The sequence below is a fragment of the Carya illinoinensis genome, chromosome 11 (assembly GCF_018687715.1).
Source record: "Carya illinoinensis cultivar Pawnee chromosome 11, C.illinoinensisPawnee_v1, whole genome shotgun sequence".
In the NCBI taxonomy this organism is placed as follows: domain Eukaryota; kingdom Viridiplantae; phylum Streptophyta; class Magnoliopsida; order Fagales; family Juglandaceae; genus Carya; species Carya illinoinensis.
Window position 1 is genome coordinate 13,791,412 of NC_056762.1, and position 25,742 is coordinate 13,817,153.

General features: G+C 39.0%; 1 protein-coding gene across 5 annotated transcripts in view; it reads right to left on the minus strand.

The window, feature by feature from the left end:
• LOC122282890 (probable LRR receptor-like serine/threonine-protein kinase At1g56130) overlaps positions 1–25,742 on the minus strand; it is a 110,859-nt gene that overhangs the window by 60,175 nt on the left and 24,942 nt on the right. For 4 of the 5 annotated variants that reach the window (XR_006230492.1, XM_043094947.1, XM_043094946.1 and 1 more), the window contains 10 exons: positions 20,808–20,879; positions 20,651–20,722; positions 20,470–20,541; positions 10,632–10,703; positions 10,481–10,552; positions 10,213–10,284; positions 9,754–9,825; positions 9,264–9,335; positions 8,757–8,828; positions 8,603–8,668 (listed from right to left, as the gene is read on the minus strand). Coding sequence is in view for 4 of the 5 variants with exons in the window: in XM_043094947.1 (XP_042950881.1) it covers positions 8,603–8,668; positions 8,757–8,828; positions 9,264–9,335; positions 9,754–9,825; positions 10,213–10,284; positions 10,481–10,552; positions 10,632–10,703; positions 20,470–20,541; positions 20,651–20,722; positions 20,808–20,879 (714 nt within the window). In the remaining variant the exon portion in view is untranslated. Of the gene's footprint in view, positions 1–8,602; positions 8,669–8,756; positions 8,829–9,263; positions 9,336–9,753; positions 9,826–10,212; positions 10,285–10,480; positions 10,553–10,631; positions 10,704–20,469; positions 20,542–20,650; positions 20,723–20,807; positions 20,880–21,131; positions 21,634–25,742 lie in introns of those variants that run through there. The other variant, XM_043094949.1, reaches the window with a different exon arrangement.

Below are 25,742 nucleotides of genomic sequence, written 5' to 3' on the forward strand. Positions count from 1 at the left end.
AGAACCTTTGAAGATGTCAAGAGGATGGTATTAGAGTTAAAATCCATTATTCTTTTTTTTTTTTTTATTAGTAAACAAGTTTTTATTGATCAAAAGAGAAGGCATATGCCCAAGTATACGGGACATATACAAGAGCAACACCTAAGCGTGCTAGTTTAGAGATACAAGGAATTCATGAAAAGACATGCCATGGAAATCAATTACAATCGACCAATGGAGTAAAGTGTTGAAAAACAAATTTCTAAGCTCATCCATCGATCGCTCTTGGTCTTCAAAGCATCTTGCATTCAACTCCCTCCAAATGCACCACCATAGACATATAGGTATCATCTTCCATATGGATGCAATTTGAGAGTTGCCCGAATACCTCTACAAGAAGCTAGAAGGTCACATACCCATTTCGGCATCACCCAAGCTAACCCCAATCGAGCAAAGACTTCATTCCACAAGGTCATGGCAATCTCACAATGTAGTAATAGGTCGTCAGTGGACTCTCCACTCTTCTTGCACATATAGCACTAGTCCATAACTATATTACCACATTTCCTCAAGTTGTCTATAGTAAGAATCTTCCCCGAAGAAGCAGTCCATACAAAAAATGATGCCTTTGGAGGCGCATTTGTCACCCAGATGCTCTTCCATGGGAACGGATTTGGGTTGTGCATGGTCAAGGTTTGGTAGAAAGAGCGAGCCGTAAATACTTCCGTTTTAGAAGGGCACCAATAGATCTTGTCTTCACCTTTCCCCGACACACGAGTGGAGTACCAAGGTCAAAGAATGCTGGAAAGTCATCCGTTTCCCAGTCTTGTTCATCTCTAAGGGAAGTAATATTTCATTGGGGAAGGCCATTGGAGATGATAACTAAATCCACAATTGATGCTTCTTTCCTTGTTGCTAAATAATCTCGTGACTACATCCCCACAAACTCCTAATAATACAAAGGGAAATAACTACCAATTTCGTTTCTTACAAACATACAATGTCAACCTTCCATTTACAGAGCTGATTTCTAACTATAAGGCGTTTGTCCTTCTCATTCAGCCCCCCTAACATACCAAGAAACAATTTTTGGTTTCATAAAGCCACTTCCTTTGCCCTTCCCCTCACTCTTCGCCGGTTAGAGCCTTTCCACTTGTTCCATCATTTGCTATCCAGTCAAGTCTTTGGAGTTCTCTTGCTTGCTTCTTAGCTGATGTGAGCTCCCTAGGTGATCTTGAACTATTCTTTCCAGCTTCTATAGCTGCAAAAAGGGCTATGAGCTGGTCCTCAAAACCGTCGCATAAAATCCCCACACAGTATTGCATCTCCTTTGCCTTGTTTAGGACTCAATTTGAAGCCTGGATATTATTGTTCTTGTTCGGATGTAGGGATAACAGTGGAATTGGGTCTTCCCAACAAGCAACTTCACACCCCAAAGGGGCTGTTTGTGCCGTTCCCACTCTGTCTAACTCTCCTTCTGTCCCAAAAAAGTCAAAAGCAACCATTGCTTGCTGAGAAGGACTTCCTGTTGCCTCTATGTCAGCCTCACCAACCCTCACCTTTGTAGGATCCTTCTCCTGACTCGAGAGGTCCAGCATTTCCACCAACGGCATGTTCTAGGGTGAGTTCTTGGCTGTTTGAGTAGGATCGCCATCTTTTCTGCCTCAAAAACCACCCCAGCTTCCCTTCAATCTGACGGCGGCACCATCGTTGCCCCCCCTCCTCCGGGAGTCCAACCACTGGCTCACCTTCCCCCATCAATTGAGTCTGTGGTGGCCCCGTCCGGTGGGTGTCAGCCACCAATAGTGAAGCATCGGAGGAAGACCCAACCTCGAACGTAGATGGGCCCGATGGTTTGGTTTGCCATTGCCAGGCCTGATGTCCTACGAGAAAGGCATGGGCTTGCTGTTTACCTTCAGCCCAAGCCTTTTTGGCTCTCCCCGAGTCCATCTGTGGGCTCAATGGCTTAGGCCCTGCCGTTTTCTGTCCCAAACCCGTCACTTGCTTATCCTTCATGGCCCAAGACCTGATATTAGCTCCCAAGCCCACTGGAGCTCCCAATGCCTCAGGAGCACACCGGGCCACTTCAAGTCCCTGATCCAGACCCATATCTAGATCAATACTGTTTATTAATCTCGTGAGCCTCTCCCTCTCGGCTATAAGTTCCTCTTTTATTCTAAGTAAAGAAATCTTCTCAGCTACACTCCCCTTGATTAGAGAGCCGCCATCCCTTCTTGTGTAAGCTTCTTTGACTAGGCTTTCCTCTCTACCCTTCTTCTTCGAAATTCTAGCACTACCCTTCAACTCAAAATCTGGTCTACCGGCGACACCTCTCATGATTGGAGCAACGCCTAGTATGGCCTCAGCATAGGTCTTGGCAGTGGTAGTCTACACAAGTCGTTGGTTGTGAACCTCAACACTCCCATACTTCTCCCCTACTGCATTCACCCCACCACCACACATCTCACAGAGCTCCATAGCCAACCTTCTCCAGCCTTGGCCTCCAACATCTTCTAGGACAATGATGATGCTTCTCCTGCCACCACCTCTATATTCCACTATGGCCAAATGTCTGCCGAATTCATTAGAGGACCTCTGAGCAATATAAGCACTACTGCCATAACTGAAAGTTTTGATGAAATCCTTCTTGCAATCTGCTCGAGCACATCCTTCAAGGGACTGCACAACGCATCTCCCAGTAGTGAAGCTGATTACAAAATATTTGGTCACCTTCCTTCCCCTCTTAATGATGCATAGTGCTCTACTTCCAGCATGCACAAGCTCAAACAACTTCATTTCTATGAGGACTGCCTTCATATACCCCATCCTTAACAACTATACTTCCTATAAGATGTTTAATCGTACTGGTGCTATACCTCCATGGATGTAAGAGCTAAAGCGAAGTGCACATGTACAGAGAGAAAAAGTAGAGAGAAATTTTTGTTAAAACAAAATAGAGCCTTAAAGAGATAAAACAAAAACACAGTTGAATGGCTGTCTACAACCACTTGTTCTCTTTCCTCTACTAGTTGGTTGTACGTGGTCTATTGTATACTTCATATGTACATGGATTGCACCCATCTACACCATTAATAGGATTAACTTATCAAAACAAAAGGATGACCTAGACAACACTTTCCTTTTATAAGACCCTCACAAATCCGCAACACAATCCCTTTCCTTGGAAAACCATTTGGAGAAATAAGGTGCCTCTCGAGGCGGTATTTATCGCTTGGACAACTTCTTTGGGAAAGTTGTGGATTCGTTTTGTATGTGCTGGAAGAATGGCGAGATTGTGGATAATCTGCTACCACATTGTGAGGTCACTAGGGCGTTATGGGATGATGTCTTCAGAAGATTAGAGCTAGCCTAGGTTATGCTAGCTACTGTGGTCGAGCTTATGGCCAGCTGGACAAATTTGGGCAGTATTCTACAAATCACAACTATGTGAAAGATGGTTCCTATTTGTATTATATGGTGCCTATGGAAAGAATGAAATGGTTGAACTTTTGAAGATTAGGATCACTTATTGGAGAAGATTAGGTTGTTCATTGTTAAAACTTTATCCCTATGAGCTAAAACTATAGATTTCAATGGCCTAGATTTTCATGATTTTCTTGTTTCTATTTCTTCCTCCTAACTAGGTGTTACCTCTTATTTACTTCGTGTGTACTTGGGCCATACCTATTCTTATCAATATAATTTTTTACTTATCAAGAAAAAAATGACCTAGACTACAATGTCACAGACTAGAGTGCTTGATGAGGAGAGACAGATGTTATGTCCCAATATTAAAGGTCACCAACTTTGTGCCCCATACCAATTATACTCATTGTCTTGAGATTCTAAAACACATAGAAAGACAAATAAAACTTAGAGATCACTAGATAGTTTTAGTGGTCTTGCTAATAGACAATAAATGAAAAGGAAAACAAGAATATATTGTGAGTAGGAGGTGCATGCAACTTTAGCTAGGGAACCATTAGCAAAAATAGCATTTAAGGAGAAGAAATAGAATGATAATCAGACAAGGAGCTAGATAAACAAGTTACATGTTCAACTGTGCCATAATTGATGACCCAAGAATCTCAAGTGGAGGATAAAAGACATGTAGGTGTAGCACCTAACTAGGGCAAAGTAGCCATGGAGGGGGAAGTGGCCTATTGATGAGTTAGGAGCTTCTTTTGATGAGGAGGAATCCCAGACACAGTGCAATTGCAACATGTCTTATACCCACTTAAACCCCAAACCCATGTAATGCACCTACACCACACAAATGAAGTAATTCATCGGCCTTTCACTAAAGGGATGTGGCTTGTAAGAAGTGTTTGCACCCAAGGGTTTGAACCTTAGCTGTTGGGGGAGCATACCTCAAGAACAAGGTTCTTACCACTTGAGCACCCATAGGGGTATGAGTTAGGAAAAATGCATATACATCTAGCGGAATAGGAATTGACTCAAAATCCAATGTTGGAGTTGGGTTCGATAGGAGTCCTAACGATGAAAGTAGTTCGTTGTGAGAAGTAGACAAGATGAGCTAACCAAATGGCCTTCTATGTAGACCGCATCAATAGTTGACTAAGGGACCGCATCAGTAGCTGACTAAGGGACTGGCATGACCACACTAAGTACATGTTTTAGACTCAGGGCTCGTTTGAACACTTCGAATATTTCAGAATATCTGTGAATGTAATGAAATAGTTTGGGTTAAAATGTTTAATTGGGTTTTGGGAAAGGAGAGAGAAAAAGTTGAATAAAAATATTATAAAGTTAAATTGTGTGAATATAATTTTTTTAATATTATTTTTGTTTTGAAATTTGAAAAAGTTAAATTTTTTTTTTTTTGGACAATGATTGCGTAATGATTAGATGAAAAAGTTGAAGATTTGAAATTAAAAAGTGTTTTGTGCTTGAGCGATATTTAGGAATGAAATATATGAGAATACCTCAATGTCCAAACTAGCCCTCAATCTCAAGTATGACCACGCCTTGAGAGACTACAGCCACATAAATCACAGTAAGCTTAATCAATGCATTCCCCATGGCAGCTGTTAGAACTTTTAGAGAAATTAGATAATTTAGGGTGCAAATTGAAGCTTTTGTTAGTTTGAGGTGCAAAGTGAACAAAATGTAGTAGTTCGTGGGTGAAAAGTGCAACTTTCCAAATGAGAAGAATAAAAGTTATATTTAGGAACATGGCTTGGAAAAACATTTTTATAAGTAAAATGAGTTTAATCAATGATCAATTAAGGATAGATAGGCATAATCAAAATATACGGGAGTATACAAAATGTACACCTAGAGAGAGAAGGAAAAAGGAGCAAAAAATCCTGAAATTTTTTTTTTTTTTGAAAAATAAGTAAAAAAAGATTAGAACAAGTAAATAAGCTAGCCCAAGTACATAAGAAGTATATAAAAGAGAAGACCTAATTACAAGTTAGAACGTAGAAATAGAAATGGATGATAGAAAATCATTTTATGATTGGCACCGGGTGTCCAGGAACAACATCCCGATTAATCTCGGGGGTGCACAGGCCCTCAACAAGGAGTTTCCCGCAAGTGCACCTCAGGTAATTCAAGGAGCCTTAGTCCGATGGCCTCTAGAGATTGTTTGCACCCAAGGAGATTTGAACCTTAGACCTGAGGGGAGCTTACCCCCAAGCTCAAGGCCTTTACCATTTGAGCCAACCCCTAGAGGTTGGATGATAGAAAATCATGAAAACTAATCCCATTGAATACAGTAGCAGAAGCCCAAAGGAATAAAGTATGGAAAAAGAAACATCTAGTATCATTCAAAGTGTTCCCAGCCTTCAAAACTCCAGTCATTCCTTTCAAGCTCATGCACCAGATGAGACATAAAGGGATCATTTTCCACACAGCAACAAGTTGGGGGTCCCTTGAAAGCCCCTCCAACAAGCAAGAATATCCACCACCCTTATAGGCATCACCCATGGAAGTCCAATCCTGCTGAAATATTGTCCCATAATGCTCTTGTCACCTCATAGTGGAGTAGTAAATGACCCACAGATTCACCACATCTTTTACACATGACACCAATCTGTGACTTAAGCCGCACTTCCTAAGATTGCCAATGGTCAGAGACTCAAAAGTCTCTCAAGGGAAGCAATCCAAACAAAGAAAGCAACCTTGGAAGGAACCTTGCACCTCCAAATGCAATTCCAAGGAAATAGATTATGATTCTGACATGCCAAAACCTGGTAAATGGATAGAACATTGAACTTCTTGTTCCCAGTAGGAATCCAGAGCATCCTGTCAACCTCAACGCTACCAATACTCATGGTGTGCAGCAAGCAGGAAAATTCAGAGATAACACCGATTTCCCAATCTTGGGCGGCTCAAAGAAAACGACTATTCCACAGTACAGAACCATTAGAGTTGTCCCAAAAATTCTCCACCAAAGCCTCCAGATCATATGAAATCTGAAAAAAAAGGCATGAAACACAATCTTGAGAGCTTTATCAGCACATCTAGTTTCATGCCAAAATCTAACCCTGGAACCCTCAGCAATCCCACATCTAATATGATTGACAAACTCAACCAACCGTTCCTAATATTTTTCCACAACTCCACACCATACACGCTTCTCACTTCATTTGAACACCAACCACCCCAAGCACTCACACATTTGCTTGGTCCCACCATAACCACTTCCCACCAACCACCACATTTGCTTGGTACAACCCTCCAAAATGATACACCTTCCTAATGGTACCACCATAACCACTTCCCAAGAAGCGCCTCATTAAAAAACCTCAACTTAAGAACCCCCAACCCTCCGCTAGAAATTGGGTTGAAAAATTTATCCCAACAAATCAAGTGGAACTTGGCATCCTCCCCAATTCCAGGAAGCACGAAAGATCGTCTTTATTTGATAAGCCACACCTGCAGGTAGGGGAAATAAAGAAAAATATATACGGAGATTTGAAAGAACACTCTTAATGTAATTCTTCCCCCTTTTGACAAATAAATCCTTTTCCAACCAGCCAACACTTTCTCTATCTTCACAATCACGTCATCCCAATAGGTTTCACCTTGAAAGCAGCCCCCAAGGGAAGACCAAGCTATTTCATGAGCAAAAAGATATCTTAAATCCTAAAGGAATTCACCTCCAATAGCAGCCCCCAACATCCGACTTAGGGCATCCATAATGGTAACAAAGAGGAAATGAGACAACAGGTTCCCTTGTCTTAATCTATGGGAGCTGTTAAAGAAGCGAACTGGAGAGCCATTCACCAAGATCAAGAAGCGGGCAGTGGAGACAAAATGCTTGATCCATTTACACCACCTCTCCCCGAAGCCACACCTCCTAAGCAAATAAATTAAAAGACCTGAAAATTAAACCTATAGAGACATCAATTGGCTCTCGTTCAGTGATACAATGTATTGAAAAAGAAATAGAATGAGTACAAGCTTAATAACTTCTAGACAACGTTGTTAGTCGAAGATGAAAACGATGATTGACAGCTCCCATCATGACCCAATTCCTTTGTTTGCTTGTGCATATGTTGCCTATTCAAAATAAGAGATTCAAGAGAATGAGCATGGGATTCAGGCCAAATTTGCCTATTCCATTATGACCAATGGATTTGAAGCTCCTATTCCCCTTTTTAGATGGGTCAGTTTGCCCAAAACTTCGTGTACCGAGTTCAGTTTCTGATGTAATCTACTTTAGATGGTCGTCCAAACACTAGTTGTAGGAACTGTGCTACTGATTTAATGACAATGACAAAACACAGAGTACTGATATTTCGAGTCCTAGCCTTGTAAGTCCATACCTGTATAGAGTAGATCATTCAACACCAACAATGCAAACCGCAAACCTATTTTTGATCAATTTTCCTAATTTCATAAATTAGTATGATAAATATAATGATGTTACAAAGCCATCAAAATGAACAAACAGCAAGTTCAATAACAAAGATATATTCTTTGTTCAATAAACAAGACTTCAAAATGGACAAACAACACGTTAGATAATCAACTACAAATTACATCAATCCAAGCTTGAGTTCGTATTGGAATTTTGATTCAAGCGAAGTATATATATTAATATTATGCGCATGCATACACATATTATATGCTCATATATATTCACTTACAATCAAAACCGTTTCACATACTGTCTGAGGCAAAATGGAAAAATAGAGTCAATCAATATGAGTTGCATCTAACTAAAACTAAAGATTTAAACAAGTGTGATTTCCATAGAAAAAATATTCATTTATTATGACAGAAAGAAAATTAAAAAAACAAATAAAAAATTGATTGGCCACCTCTTAATTACTAGACCATCATGCTGTTATAATTCTTATTCACTAGACACCTACTGAAGGGGAAATGAGTGTACGGTCTTTTATGGGATTGACACAATGGCAAAATCTTTTACTATGGCTTCGAATGGAATCATATCCCACCTCGCTCTCTCCCCCCTCCCCCCTCCCCCCCTCTTTCCCTCCACCACTAGACAAGGGGTTTAAATATCCATAAATTTTAATCAAAAGATGACCTCTCCTCAAAAAATGAAACAAAAAACAAAAAAAGTTAAGTCTTACTTTCATATGAAACATAAGAGTGTTGTAAACAAACTATTAGATGTACTTACATATTGAGAAGAGTTGCACTTTTTGACGTTGGAAGGGTACCGTCTAACTTATTGTTTCCAAGAAACCTACACGCGAGGCAACAAAACACACTTCAATATATGAAGGATACATGTCAGGAGAGAACATGGTACAATTGAGCAGATAGTTTATTACAGATGAGACAGAGAACTCATCCTAAAAAGTGAGCCTGGAACCTGTCCAGTTATGTTGTTGAAGCTCAAATCCCTTACAAAATAAAGACAAAAGAACTACTATTATACAGTTATTTAGATAAGAAAGTTAGCTGACAGAACATAAAATCAAATAATAAATTTGGAAAACGCAAATGATCTTCGAAGAAAATTAAGCCCACACCTAATATCCACCCCCCCCCCCCCCCCCCAAAAAACAAAAAAAAAAAAAAACAAAAAAGGGGGAAAAGTTGCAAAGAGAATTGATAAAACACAAAAGCACTGTACTGACCTTGGATTGACAATGACCAACCCTATAGAGAGAATTTTAAAAGCCATACAACATAACCTGGTAAATATATTGCTTCATCTATATTAACTAAACATATTCCATTGTAATTAAGCTATTTAAATATGTTCCCTTCAGGTTGAGGTTATTAACACATTGACACCCCTCCCAAATAGTCATCCATCAAAATGTACAACTTACAGCTGCCATAAGCTTTGGTATTCTCCAATATTTGCTGGAATTGAATCAGAAATATTGTTATTCCTTAAAATTCTGCAATAAATGTAGCCAAGCTGTTAATTAGTTTCCAAAAGAGCTACAAGTATAACAAGGAAAACAGCAACAATATGTTAGTGTTATGTAAACACACCCACAATAGAGATAAATAACATGAAACCGAAATGAATTTATGTCGTCTGGCAAAAATTCATATGTCCATGGTAGAAGAAAAGATCAAAACCTCGTAATATCAAATTGAGGATTACCAAGCTCTCAACCTCACTCTTCTCTCTCACTTTCTGATACAACAGTAGCAGCACCAAGGGCCTCACTGTCCAGCCTGGCCCATGGCAAAAGCCATAGGCCATATGGCCTCTGGTAAAGTCCCCTTTGCAGTACTCAAAAAAGTGTCCAATCAAAAATACAATATGCCACACAACATTAAAAAACAGTTAATTATAAGATCTCTTACAAGATGGTCAGAGACTTCATCTCCCTTATGAATGCTAATGAAGAACTGCCATTAGATATATCACTTATTCTCCTACATTAAAAGCATACAAGGGATAATCAGCCTCAAAGATCTGCAACATATAAACAACATTCTGAATACACATTTGCTTCCTAAAATTTAGCCTGCGTCTGTTTTTGTCCCTGAAATGTAAGAAGTACTAATTTTATGCCTAAAGGTTTTAAAAGCTAGCAATGTCATCTTTGTTTCATTGTACATGAATTGGAAGCCATATATGAGTGGTAGAAGGATGATGAAACACTGTTATAATCTAAGAGACAGCGTTACTGCCTACTAGTTTTTTCAAGGATCCAATTGAAACTTCCAATTTCAGGGATGAAAATTGATTCTTTGGCTAACTTTTAGTGGACAAAAGTGTAATTCAACCTGAAGAAAATACTGATAGATGTAGGCACTCACAAGTCTGTCAGAGAAGTTAAATTGGAAAATGAAGGTGGTATCGAACCTTCAAAAAGGTTTCCTTGAAGCCACCTACAAAAACATTCAGAAATAGCAGATTGAAAACTGCAAACATAAAAACTTCATGTGCAACAGACAAGTATAGCCTACATTTTTCTATATTTTAACAGTTTTTCAGTTCGAGTATGCATTGTATTGGAAGCCTAGCTTGTCTTTTAAGCGTGATTCAACAAAAGTAAAAGGAAAAGATCTAATTATACCGTCTTACAAGGTTTGAAGTGCTGACCAATTCCCTATGAAGTTAGGTATCCGACCAGTGAGTTCATTGTTCGATCCCCACCTGTGACAAACAGAATATTTTTTCAAAAGGGAAACATACTCAGATTTTACATTTTTTTCAACAGGTTTAATTATCTTACATTATATACAGATTCTGTAGATTAGCAAATGATGGCGGAATCTCACCACTAACTCCAGAACTATCAAAATACCTGTCAAGACAAATAAAAAATAAAAAATTCCGTTGCAATCTGATATTCATTACTTTTATAAGTAAAACATAATTAATAGTCATTAATGGTAATTGATAAGTGCAAACAACCATAAAACAGGGGGCAAGCGGTGCTTAAACGATAAAAGTAGGTGTTTCACTAGTATCAGAAGGTTTTGGATATGCTTGCCACTGAGCCTGACAACACACTTTATCGCAATGCAGTGATGCACCCATACAAACAGAGCAACACAGCACTCAATGTTTTAAAAAGAATAACAAGTGAGATTTACAATGGTTTACAGTGGTTATTAAAGAGATAAATCTGCCAGCCATCACTAGTTGTTACCGATGACCAAAAAGGTGATTCTGCTACGCTGTTCAGATTTAGTTTGGACAATGGGATATCTAAATCATTACTTATCTGAATATAACCATTACTCTACAATATAAATTGCAGGCACAGCTAAAAGAAATATTGAAATTGTATCCACTATACAGTTATCTGATGGCTTACTGAAGACTAAAGGCATAGCTACACATACTGCTCTTTTATTGTCCATGAAAACAAACAATCCGTTCTTTAACGTGGCTAGGAGCAGCAGTCCAGGTATGAATTTGAGTCCTGCATGCTAAGGATTTGTGTACATTGCCTATGCCCTCCATTTGGGATTTCTAATTTATGGCCAGTTTGTATGTTTGCTTCAGATTTTCCAATCCAATATCATGGAGGAATCCAGGTAGAGGTAATTCAAACCTCTATTTGACCTTATTTGAAGTGGAGAGCATGATTATTTTGACAGTTACAATATTATGCTTTTTTATAGAAAACTGAAACCGTCATTTTCTTTAATTGAAAGGAGACTTTCTGAATATTGGGAAGATGGCTCCCTTGTGCTTGATGCGAAGTATTTAGAAGAAGCACAACCCCTCAATTTTGAAGAGTGCAAGAGAATGTTTCTAGAGTTAGAAACCTCTATGGTCAGGTTTTTCTATGAGGGGGACAAAGGCCCAGAACAACAATATTCCAACATATGAGTGGCTATTTTGTCATACCAAAGTCCTAGGTTCTAAGTTCGGTTTGAACTTCAACTAGGGCCCATGGGCCAGATTTGTCTTATGGGATTAAAATTCTACAATTTAATATTTTATATTATATTGTTATTGTTTGGTTGTTTGAATTTTTGAGTTTTTATTTCACAAGGTAGTAAGTGGGTTTTGATAGTGGGCCTACCGCCCAGCCCACTGGGTTGCTTGTAGGACCAGCATGGTGCCCATGTCAATTTAAAACATTTGACTTATAAATATGGAATGTTACCCACACAAAAGTCAAGTTTTGTGCAGATTCACTAGGCTGGTAACAGTACTAAGATCTCAGACTTTCCTTAATTAAATAAGGAAGGTATTATGTGGTTTAATTGAAGGAAATAGGACTTGGGAAGTTTCCTAATCTGTTGGCCAGTAGGATTTCGAGTTTCCTGGCTAGATTAGGCAAGATTTTTATTCTCATTAACACATAGGAATAAATTATAGGAGTTTGACTGATTGGGGGCTGGAATACTACTTGGAAATTTCCAATTAAGAGGCTGCCGAGATTGTTTAGAACTAATCAGGAAAGAAGTTGACTTTAGAAATAGCTGTACAGCCAGCATTAAAAACTCCAGCAATCAATGCCGACCCATAACAGCGAGTACAGAACATATTTGCTTATAAAACTCACAAGGATGTAGGGATCTGTAACCAGCTTAGAAACCCAGTATATACCCAATAACCCTCTGTTAGGAAACCTTCGAACCAAATTAGGAAAGTTCCTGCCATATGAGAAATCACAATAGGAAGCTGCTGGGCCAACTTCCAGCCAGCCTTTCTCCCAAAAACTGGCATGACCCAAAACCCTTTCTTTTTATAAGTAAAAATATTATATATATATCAATAGAGGTAACCAAGTACACTAGACATATACAAGAAAACACATCCTTGAGGGTTTTGAACCCTAATCCCAGACTGCTGCATTATTTTTTTTTTCATAAGTAAGAATCTTTATTGATCAAATGAAACTAGGCATAGCCCATATACACAGGAAGTATACAAAATGAGACACCTAATTACATTCTAGAAAGTTGAAAAGAAAACAAAAACTCATGAACATTCTCTCCCTTGAATACAATAGCAAAAAACCACTGAAAAAGAAAAGACACAGATATTTCAGATTTCCTCCACTGCTGGCTCCTTGTTGTAAAGCACCTGTCATTCCTTTCCATCCATAAAGACCACATTAAGCACAAAGGAATCATCCTCCACACCACTTCCAGTTGAGAGCTATTATGATGCCTATTCCAGCATGCTAGTAGATCCACCAGTCTTTGGCATAATGCAACTCAGCCCAGCTCTACTAAGACTGCCAACCCATAACTTATAACTCCCTAGCCACCTCACAGTGTAATAGTAAATGATCAATCAATTCCCATTCTTCTTACACAGACTGCTGTATTATGCTGCCACCTATACACAAAAACCTAAGAAAAACCGTAGTTCCTGCTTGTGCCACCAGACCCTATGGATTCCTAGTTCCTATATTTTAAACCTACTGCCACAGAAATCTCAACGACCCCATACACACTTTGTGCCGCCACTCTCTCTGCCTATCCAAGGATTTCCTGCCACAAATCAGTCCCTGCACCTTGGGTAAGTTGCAGCCTCCCAAATCATCCCCTGGCCTCTCTTTTGAGTATTCGTTTGATCCCTCTAAAGCAGGCTGCCAGAAGCAGGAATATACCACCAAGTCTATCAAACAGCCACGGTGACAGAAATTCCAAAGTGAGTATATCATCACCGTCACCATTACATCAATACTTGATTCAACTTTCATACAAACTATATATATTTGTATATAGAGTTATGTTATTTGTTTTTGTGTGTGTATTTGTGTGTGTATATCTATAGATATATTTGTATGTAGAGTCTGATGTTTAACACACTACTTACTGTAAGACCCATTATATTTACAAAAAAATTAAAGTTTCTAATACTTTTTTATATATAAGCTGATATGATAGGTTTTCACATTAATGGTGTGTTTGATGTCAATAAACAAATTTACAAATAAATTTATTCTTGTATATATTGGTGGAAGTGCACACCAGCCCGAGACCATCCATTAGAACAATCGTGCATGTATGGGAGTAAATGGGTTTTCTCTGTAAAACTTCATGCTAATGGATGTGAAGAATGCCTTTATTCATGGTGATCTCCAAGAAGAGATTTACATGAAGTTTCCCTCTGGTATGACTACTTCTTCTCCTCATGATGTCTGTAAGCTAAGGCGTTCTCTGTATGGGCTCAAGCAGGCGCCTCGGGCTTGGTTTGAGAAGTTTCGCAGTACACTTCTCTCCTTCAGCTTTACACAAAGTCAGTATGATTCTTCTCTCTTCTTCCACACGTCTGCATCAGGTATAGTCCTTCTCTTGGTTTATGTGTATGATATTATCATTACTAGCACTAACTGTGGTTTGATTATTAAGCTTCAGTAGCTGTTAAATGCAACTTTCCATATGAAAGATCTTGGCCAGCTCACATACTTTTTAGGATTGGAAGTTCATCATCAGGCCAATGGTATTTTCGTGAACCAACATAAGTATATTCAAGATCTTATCACTTTGGCTGGTTTGGAGGACACTTCTTTTGTTCATACTCCCATGGAGGTAAATGTCAAATACAGGAAAGATGAATGGGACCTTCTGGATGATCCTACTCTCTATCGGCGCCTGGTTGGGAGTATTATCTACTTGACCACTACTCAACCTGATATCTCATATGCTGTTCATCAGGTCAGTCAATTTATGTCTTCTCGTTGGCATCTCCATCTTGCTACAGTTCGACGCATCATCTGCTATCTCCAAGGTTCACCTACTCGTGGGTTGTTCTTTCCTACCGACTCCTCCCTTCAACTTGTTGCCTATAGCGATGCTGATTGGGCTGGGTGTCTGGATACACGTCGATCTACTACGGGTTGGTGTATGTTTTTAGGTGATGCCTTAATTTCTTGGAGATGTAAGAAACAATATCGTGTTTCTAAATCCTCTACTAAGGCTGAGTATTGTGCCATGTCTACTGCTTGTTCTGAAATTGCATGGCTACGTGATCTTCTTGAGGAGCTTGGGTTTCCTCAGAATACGTCTACCCCTCTTCATGCTGATAACACTAGTGCTATTCAAATTGCCACCAATCCCGTTTTCCATGAACGCACCAAGCACATTGAGATTGATTTTCATTCTATTCGAGACACCTTGGAAAGTCGGGTGATATCTCTCCCTCACATCTCTTCTGATCTCCAAGTGGCTAATGTCTTCACCAAAGCTATGACTCGACAACGGCATCAATTTCTTGTTAGCAAATTGTTGTTGGTTGACTTACCAGCATCAATTCAAGGGGGGATGTTACCGTATACAATTTTAGGAGTTTATACACTTTAGGACTCTATTAATATTAGCTGTATAGATTATATCTTACCATGTATAGATGCTGAATATGAGGAATCAGTTAGACTCTGTGTATAGCATATGCTTCCCTATATAGATGAAATTTGAATATAATGAAAGTGGTGAACTCACAGAGGGTGGTTTTTCCCAAAATTTCTCTATGTATTGTCTATTTTGACACGTACCACGTCAACGCCACCACCATCGGTTTCCCCTCTCACTGGCAAATTGCCCCTAGCCTCCCCATGCCCAACCATGCCTCCACCTTCCCCCACTCTCCCTCACTCTCTCACGGCCTCTCTCCACCACACAAGCCAAATCTGCCACCGTAGGCCATCGCCACCACAACTCCACTAGGACCCTCTCAAGCTCCTCCATGCCTAGCCATAGCCCCTAGCCATCCCCTTTTCTCTCACGCCCTCTTCCTCTCTCGGATGCACTATACACGACTAGATGCCGCCGTGCTCCGCCTCTAGCCGCCATCCTAAGACCAACACGAGCCTCCCTTGGCCTCCCCTAGCCCAGCCCTAAGCCCAAACCACCACTTTGTATGGTGGACAGCCACCATACACGGTGAATAACCACCGTACACAATTTAGGTGCCACATACAGCTCTTTCGATGCCACTGGCCATGCTAGGCAGCAAGCAACGCACGGGTTATCCCCGACAATGGTATGACTCTCTTTCCCTTTCCCTTTCCCTAGTCATTTATGTGAAGTTGGTTGGATTGTGGACTATGTTGTGTTTGTGGAGTTTGTTGTGTACATGAAGTGTTGGGCGTAGTTGGGAAGTGTGATGTGTAGTGTTGTGGACTGTGCCGTGAAGGTAGTTGTGAAGTGTATATCGTTATGGTGATGCGTGGCGTAGTGTGGATTGGAGTGTACAATAGGAGTGTACTCCGTGTGGTGAATCGTGATACGCCACAAGGAATGCATTATTGCATTGTTGAGGAGCGTAGATCGTAATGTGTAGCATCGGGAATTGTGGAACAATGTCCCAAATTATTTGTGAAATGACCGTGTGGTCAAAGTGACGGGTGTCACCGTATAGCAGGGTTATGGTTGTTGTACGTGTGAAGTGCTGAAGTGGCATAACAGTGATGTAATGGGAGCATGACGGGGGAATGTCACGAAGTGACATGGCCAAGTGGGAAGTCATGCTCATAATGAGTGAGGACTTGGCATAGAAGTGACATGGCATGATGCTAGGTGAAGTGGTGGATAACGGCGTAGTTTGGGATTAGTCTCAAGCTACATGACAAGACGGAGGTGTAGTTGTGAATGGAATCTTGTCGTCTCAAGTGTTGGTAAGAACTTGTAAAGAGCCAGGAAGTAAGGAAAGTCCTGCCGACTGGGTTCGAGTAGAAATTGGTATCGGAGTATAGAGCTTGTTTACACAAGCAAGTGATCAATAGATTATATGTTGATCTTAGGTGATAAGGAGGTAGGGTACATGTCTATCTGGTGAGACACATGTGCCAAAAGAAATTACCATATGTAATGGGTAATCTATCTGAGCATAGGTACACAATGTTTAAACCTCAAAGTTGGCTTAAAGTTGGGTGGCATGCATAGATAGGAATGAGAATGAAGTATGGGCTAGGATGCTAGAAGGAAGTGACGTGTGTATTGTCAAGGATTGGGATGTATGACTTAGTCAGTCTGAGTCATGCATCAAAATGTAGTTGATAGGAAGAGTAAGATGGAGGTACTAGTGTCTTAATCTTAAGGTGAATCATGAAGTTTTATTTTAAAGGATAAGACCTCGAAGTAGAACAATAAGTTTGGAAAAGGTGACCCCGTGTGGGTCCCAGAAAGAAGAAACGTGATAAGAAAGACATAGAAGACAGGATAGAGTGTGTCTAAATGAAATTTAGTCTGTGTTTCTAGTTTAGTTGCTTATGCACTAGATGGAGAATGACGTTGAGGTTGTGTATGCATTTAGGTTGCCATTTGACACGCACATTGATGGACTGCATGAAATGAGTATGGCATGGAGTCCAAGTAAGTATTATGTTCATATGCTTCTAGAGTTTTCTAAAGATATGAATGAAATCAAAATGAAATGTTTCTCTTTACAATGCTTTACAAAATGAAATGAACGACGTTTTATGAAAGAATGCCAAGTATAAGTCTTCAAGTATATGTATGTAATGGCTCTTCTTGGCAGCCCCTTTTTATGCAACCCAAAGTATTAAGTGTATGCATGTGAATGAATGAGTATACGTAGCAAGTTTGTATGTACTTTCATGAAATGAAATGTGAGGCTTATGCCCTTTACTTTAAGCGATGCTTTAAGCGACACGAAGAAAGTGTTTTAAATGTCCCTATAAAACTAATGCTTGAAATGATGTCATGAATTGATGTTTTAAATGATGCCTTGAAAGATGATATTTAATCTCATGCTTTTAAATGACATTTATGAATGAACAAACTAAAAGAATGAAGGAAAAGAAAAGGAACTGTAAGGATGGTGGTAAGCAGGGACGGTAGCAAGTCTCGCCTATAATTTCTGCCTACAGTGCTAGCTGTAGGGATGATGGTAAGTCCCGCCTGTGATTCTCACCTACAATGCAAACTGTAGAGATGGTGGTAAGTAGAGATAGTGATAAGTCTCACATGTGATTCCCGCCTATAGTGAATAAATGAATGAAAGTGTTAATGTATGAAGATACGTAACTGCATATGAATGAATGAAAGGGTACCAAATGAATGGGCAAATTGCAATGCCCCCTAACTCTAACACAGGAGGCATAACAGTGTGTACTGGCCAAGAGAAAGTGATAAGAAAATGTATGAATGCTCAGACTCTTTAAGAAATGAAAGCACGAGGTGTGGGGAAACATTTTACGAAGAAAACCCTTTTCAAGAAAAGCCCCACCTCATAAAGTTTTAAATGAATGCATGTCTGATATATAGTATGTATGGAGTGATGAATGTATGACTGACAACCTATGTTAGTATATTTTGATTGTATGAAACAATGCTTATGAGTTTTTGAATCATTTTAGTTTTTATTCATGCCCCTCCCAGGAATGAGATGAGCAGAAAGCGTTAGGATGGACATGGCCCAAAGGGGAAGAGCACGGAAGCCTAGGCACGACGTTTTGTATAAAGGACTTTTAAATTTTAAAGTTTAATGTTTCCGTTATAACCTTTTTTAAATTAAGAAGTATGTTTTAATTTATAAACATGGAGCCTTTCGTATCTTGGGTAGGAAAGGAAAAAGTTTTAAAATGAATGGTAATTCCTGTCTCTTTCTTAAAATCATTTTCTAAAAGTCCCATCACAAGGACGGGCATTACAGATGTGCTGTTCATTGAGTTTTTGACTCACTTTTTGTTTGGTCTTATGTATTAGGGTAGCTTTGGATAGTGAGATGAGAATTTTTTATTTTAGATGAAAATTTAAAATATTATTTTTTAATATTATTATTATTTTAAAAATTGAAAAGGTTGAATTGTTTATTATATTTTGTTTGAAAATTTGAAAAAATTATAATGATGAGATTAAATAAGAAGAGAATTTTATGTCTCATCCCACTTGTCAAACCTGCCCTTAATGTCCCAGGTGATGATATAATGGACGCCAAGTAGGATATCTAGGAGTAGATTTATTTTACCAATCTTGGACCTTACAAATAAGTGTTATTGTCACATAGGAGTAGTCTATGTTTTACGTCATTATGTTATTATGTTCAGTTTTATAAGATGGTTTCATGGTAAGCAGTTTTATGCTTTAATAAGATGACCAAGGTTTTTATGATGTCATAGTTATTCACCGGGCATAAAGTTATGTAAGTTCAAAACATTCCTGACCTACAGGAAGGGGTGTTACATATTTGGACTTGTTTACGCAATGTACCCTACTACCTACTTCAATAGTGAAAGGTACCATCACCAATGATACACACCAGCATCATCCACCATTCTTCCTACCATTATTGGCTCTGACACTACTTGTTAGAGAGACAAGCACCTTTAGGAATTCTTCAATGAAATTATAATATTACATAATGGAACACTAAAAAACCAAAAAATAAGCTTCTTAATAGGTGCAATGCTTTATCAGTGAAAGCTAAGGCCAAGCCAAACCTCTCCCATCATGTCCGTAATGTTGGACAATATCAAGGGGAGATTGTTGGAATCCCACACTTGGTTAGAAGTTTTTCTTTTCTTGGTTGGTTTTGTAAAGTGGCTACTTAGCACATTGAACAAAGGAAAAACCAAAGTTTACCCTGATTTTTTTCCTAGAGTTAGATTTCAAGCAGTGAGACCATCTTCTCTTTCCCAGCTTTTAGTTAGCCCAACATTTGGTTACTTCCAAAAGCTTGTTATCAGGATGGAGACCTTCTTGTTTTGTCTTTCTGTTACTTTACTCATTAGCAATCTTCTTTCAATGAATCTTTGCCACTTTTGGTCAGATCTTCCAATGGCTAATTTTCCAACAGCAATAATTGTTTTTTTTTTTTTTTTTGGATGTCGGGGAACCTCTCTAAGGCAGGGCCCTTCGGACCCACCCCTGCAAAGTAAACCCCAGTCCTGTGACTAAATCTATTTGACAAAGTTTAATCAGTCTAACTGCACAGCCAACAGTTACTCATATGCAATTGTTTCATCCATGCTTGCACACAGTGACAATTGATACTCATTGAGTGATTTTCAAAACAAAAATGGATATTTCTGCATATGAAATCTGTCCCACTTCAATGGTAGTGTATGGCTATGGTAGTTGTATGAAACACATAAATATTGCAGGGAATATATAAAAGAATATTGTAATGAAATGGCTCGGATGCATCAAATTACTACCAGGTACATCTTATAAAAACTTCAAATTGGGTTCCTCAGGTATGAATCCTAGGAGTTGCTCAGTACTGCAACTTTCTAGAATATTCCCCAATATCTTTAGGAGATCAAGTTCAAATTTTGAAATATTTCCTTACCATATTTCTTAGGTTCAATGCAAGTTTCTAAGCCATATCAATAAAATCCTTTATTTATAAAACCTCAAAGTCATCTTTATCTGAACATCCATAACTTTTACTCCTAAGCCAAAATGAGAAGATATTGCTTTTGCACAACCTTGTTCTTCTGCCAGATGCACTGTATATAATTGTAAGTTCTTAAAAACGTGATTATTTTTAATTTTAACATATCAAAAAAGATAATTGGAAGTTCTTTCAGAATTTTCCAAAGGCTATATTTCCAAGCTGGCAAATGTGGTCTACAAAAATGCGGAAGTTCCAAATGAAATGGAAAAGACAGTCGAGGATGGAATAAAACTTACAATTGTTCTAATTTGGATAAATTCCCAAGCTCAAATGGCAGAGGACCAGAGAAGTTGTTAAACCCGAGAGCCCTAAAATTGAGAAGTGAAGCAAAAAATATTATTCCAAGGGATTTATGATTTTAGGTTCAGATTATTAACATTGAGTAAATGAACTAAGTAAAAGGTGACTGGAATTCACAGTGATTTTAATTCAGTAAGCTTCCCAAGTTCCACCGGAAGCTTCCCAGATAATGAATTAATGCCAAAGTTCCTGGTCAGAAAATAAAGAAACAACACCATATGTAGTAATTAAGTACTAATCAATTGCATTCAAATCATACTGTAGATGAGCTTACAGGTACAGCAAGCCAGTTAGATTGCCAATAGATGCAGAGATGGGACCGGTTAAGTTATTCAAGCCCAAATCCCTGTAAGAAACAAAGGAAACACAATTTCTCCTATTAGGGAATAATTCTAATGAAAAAGCATGTAACACATTTACCTATCAAAGCAAACTAGGTTTTCTTTGTTAAGACTCCTAATTTACTTGAAAACTGAGTTTTGCTAGATTAGGATTCTAATCTTATCTTGTATTTAAAATTAAACTTCTACATATTTCGATAGGACTTATCTTTGTAATTTTACGGGAACTATTATTTATTTCAATGTGAAGGAAACACCTCAAAGAGGTCATTTGGCCAAAGTTTGACATGGTCAGGTTACTAGATTCCTGCCCTTTACGATTTTTTGCCCTTTCTCGGCGGCTTCTTTCTGGGTTTTGCTTCTTGGCGCCTTCAGTGTTTTTACTTGGCCTCTTGTGTCCTTTCGGCAACTTCTGTTGCATTTTCTGGGTTCAGTTTCAGCGCTGTTTGTTCTGTTCAGCAAATCTGTGTGGCGTCGAACCTATATGGGCAAGTTTTTTGGTCTCTATTCTAGTCTTTCGGCGCTGGCTGTGTGACGTTCTTAGGCCTTCTCTGTTTTTCGGCAAAATTTGTCTTGTTTACTGGACTGAGTTGTGCTCTGTCGGCACTCTGTTCTGGTTTGTGGCTATCGCAGTTTCTTGTGGTCTCTGTTTTGACCAGTTCTGGTGCACCCGACGTGCATCTCTATTTGTCGGTGGTCTCTGTGCACTTTCCTGGTGTTTTCGGCACTTGGATTTTCTAATTTCAGTCTTGGATTTCGACCTCCATAGCATGTCTCAGTATTTTATACCCGTTATTTTATTTTATTATTATTTTTTTTTGTCTCAGCTTTTATCTATTTATGATGGACTCTGCACCTGCACCTGTGTGTGTCAAATTTACGGACAAGAATTACGCTATCTGGGCATTTCACTTTCGGCTTCTTGACAAAAGTAAAGAACTCGGTTATGTTGATGGGACTATTTCAGCCCCTGAAAATGCAAATGAGCTCTCTACTTAAAAGAGTAAGGATGCCAAGATCATGTCTTTGATCCTAGGCCCTATTGAGCCTCACATCATTCTCAATCTACGACCCTACAAAACTTCCAAAGCTATGTGGAGTATTTGAAGCAAATCTACACTCAGAATAATTCCGCTCAAAGGTTTTAGCTAGAATTTGAGATGGCTAATTTTTCTCAGGGTGACTTATTAGTGGATATTTTATTCTGGTTTTTCAAATCTAAGCTGAATACACTAACATTGTGTATTCCTCTGTTTCTGCTGTTAGTCTTCCTCATGTACAAAGTGTGCATGAAACCAGTAGGAGGGATCAGTTTCTCATGAAACTTCGTCCAGATTTTGAATCTGTTTGTTCTTAGTTAATTAATAGAGATCCAGTTCCCTCTCTTGATGATTGTTTGGGTGATTTGCTTCGAGAGGAGCAAAGGTTACTGACTCGAAGTACAATGGAACAGTAGCTTGCATCTCTTTCTCAAGTGGCATTTACAGCACAAGGAAAATCCAAGGGCCGAGACTATAGCACTACACAATGCTATAGTTGCAAGGGCTTTGGTCATATTGCCACCCACTGTCTGAAGAAATTTTGTAACTATTGCAAAAAATCTAGACTATTATCAAGGATTACCCAATCCAACCTCCTCGAAAGCTTGCCTATTCCACCTTGGTTAACGTCTCGGTTGCATCCTCTTCTACAGCTCCTGCTACCACCACTCATGCTTCAGTACCTGCCGATTCTAGTCCTACTACTCTTACTCCTAATATGGTACAACAAACGATTATTTCTGTTTTTTCCGCTTTAGGCATCTCAGGTAAACCAAAGTCATCCTCTAATTCTTGGCTAATAGATTCTGGTGTCTCAAATCATATGACTAATAATTCCATGTTGTTACATAATCTTCAATCCTATGTGTCAGTTTTGGTCTGAATAGCTATTTTCATTGGTTTCTTTCATTTATATAGATTAGAGTTACAATAAAGAGCCAGCATTTTCAGCGTGATTTCACCAGTTGATTGCTACTGTTTACATTGTACACATTAAGTATCTACATGTTAAGTCAATGGTATAGCCACCTATTTCTCTACCATACCATCTAGAAATAGAAAAGCCTAAAAGTCAATTTACAGCCACCTTTTTTTTTTTTTTTTTTTTTTTTTTTTTTTTTTTAACCCCGTCCCTGACTTTATTAAAAAACCCTCACGTATGGCGGAGGAATACCATAAAACAACCACAAAATAAATGAACCAAACAATCCCCACCCTTGGAAGACAAAAACAAACCCATTACAAATCATCTTCTCAAATAAGGCATCCCTATTTTATCTAGCCTTACCAAACCCCGAAACTGCCCATGAATTTCCGAAGCATCAGTGAACTCTAGCGCCAATCCTCTCGCTCCTTGTTTTGCCAAAAAATCCGCCACCATATTAGCTTCTCTATATATATGCCGAAAATGAACATTCAGCTCCCTCACCATGAATTGCACTTCGTCCCAAAAATCCCAAAGGAACCAATATTTGCATATCCCGGAAGCTAGCCAACCAACAATAACTGCAGAATCTGATTCAACTATAACATCCCGTAAATTTAACCGTCTACATAGCCGAAGACCATCATATAAGGCCCTGCATTCAGCAATAGTATTAGTAGCATTTCCATATTCCTGTGCAAACCCCCCAATCACATCTCCTCTATAATCCCGTAAAACTCCCCCTCCCCCCGCTGGACCCGGGTTTCCACACGATCCACCATCTATATTTAACTTTATTCTACCTCTATTTGGGGGCCTCCATGCAATCAGCTTAACAGACTTTGGTGAAATAGGAATTACCGGACATGCAAGCAGCTTCATTGTCTCTCTATCCTCTCCACCTATGTGCTGAAAGGATTTTATTTTGTATGCCAAGTCTCTAATCCAGACTTTAACTGATAGGATTATCTTTTGAGACATAAATTTTCCACCCTCCATCCTTGCCTCACATCTTGCCCTCCATATTGCCCAAGATATGATAATAGGGAGAGAACCTCTAATCCATCCCACCTGAGAGTTCATAGACGCTTTATTCCACCAGCAGTGCATCATACCTTCCCAGGTTCTAATGTGTGTAATATTTATACGGCATGCATCAGCAAAGAACTTCCATACCTCTTGAGCTCCTGCCCCCTCACAGAATAAATGGTTAAACGTTTCTGTCTTGGCCTGTTCGCAGCACTCACACTTTGAAGCTATAGGTATTCCAAGTCTTCGAATAACCTCATCAATCGGTATTGCTCTCTTTCTAGCTCTCCAAACAAAGAATGACATCTTCCTTGGAATCCATTCCTTCCATAGCCATCTTTTCCAAGTACACACTACTCCCCTGTTTCTAATAAACTGCCACGCTGATTTTGTAGTGAACTCCCCATTTGTTGTATGTTTCCAGACGCAAATATCTGGTCCTGGTTTAAGTCGCATACCTGCTGCCATAATTTTTTCCAAGTTTGCGTCATTCACCAGAGGCTGTATCCGATGCAGTATAGGCCCTGAAGCATCACACACATCTTTGACCTGCAACTTTTCATCTCCAATAATGGACGTAGACGCTATTAAGGGACCATCGCCCAACCAGTTATCCATCCAGAAATTAACATTTCCGTTCCGAATTAACCACTTGGAATTACTCAGCACTTTCGGCATAATATCTATCACTCCTTTCCAAAATCTGGTTCCTCTGTTTTTCTGCATAGCTGAAAACACATGATCATTTCCAACATATTTTGAAGCAAAAAATTCAGACCACATCGTACCACCTTTTATTAATTTCTAAGCAAACTTCATCATCAAGGATTGTTGAACTTCATGAAATGCTCGAATACCCAGCCCTCCCTCCTCTACCGGTAAACAAATTTGCTTACATGAAATCCATTTCCTCTTTTTATTTTCTGCCGAGTAACCCCATAGAAAACTTGACAAAATCTTTTTCAGCCCCGAAATAACCCCTTTTGGAATATTCATCACTGATAACATGTGGATAGGCATACTATTAAGCACATGTTTGATAAGAACAATTTTTCCCCCGAAAGATAAGATTTTACTCTTCCAACCAGCTACTTTCTTCTGAACTCTAGCCAAAAACGGGTCAAAAAAATTATTTTTCATACGTCCCACATAAAGAGGTACCCCCAAGTAGGTGCATGGCCAATTTCCTTCGATAAAACCATAAATATCTTTCAAGGCCATCTTTCTTTCAGCCGAAATATAAGAAGAGAAAAAAATAGACGACTTACTTGCATTAATAAGTTGACCCGACATCCCCTCATATCTCCTCAACACCTCCATAATATTACGTAAAGACACCCTTCCTCCATTAGCAAAAATAAGGAGATCGTCCGCATACAATAAATGGGAAATCACATAACCTCCACTAGAATGAAAAGGTTTAATATGTCCCGTTCGGAACTCTTTTTTCAGCATACGCGACAGAATCTCTTCCGATAAAATAAATAAATAAGGTGAAAGAGGATCACCTTGTCGAAGCCCGCGCGAAGCCTTGAAAAAACCTCTCGTACAACCGTTAAGCATTACTGAATAGTAAGGAGATGAAATAGCATTAAAAATGATGCTACACCATCTTTCCGAAAAACCCAACCTCTGAAGTATCGTCAATAAAAAATTCCAGTTAACTCGATCATAAGCTTTTGCCATATCAATTTTCATCATCACATTTCCCCCTCTGACTTTCCTATTAATGCCTTGAACTAGCTCTTGAGCAATCGACATATTATCAAAAATACTTCTTCCTCTAATGAAAGCAGCCTGCTCATTAGATATAATTTTTTCCAAAATCGGAGCCATTCGGAAAACCATAATCTTTGTCATAATTTTGTAAACAA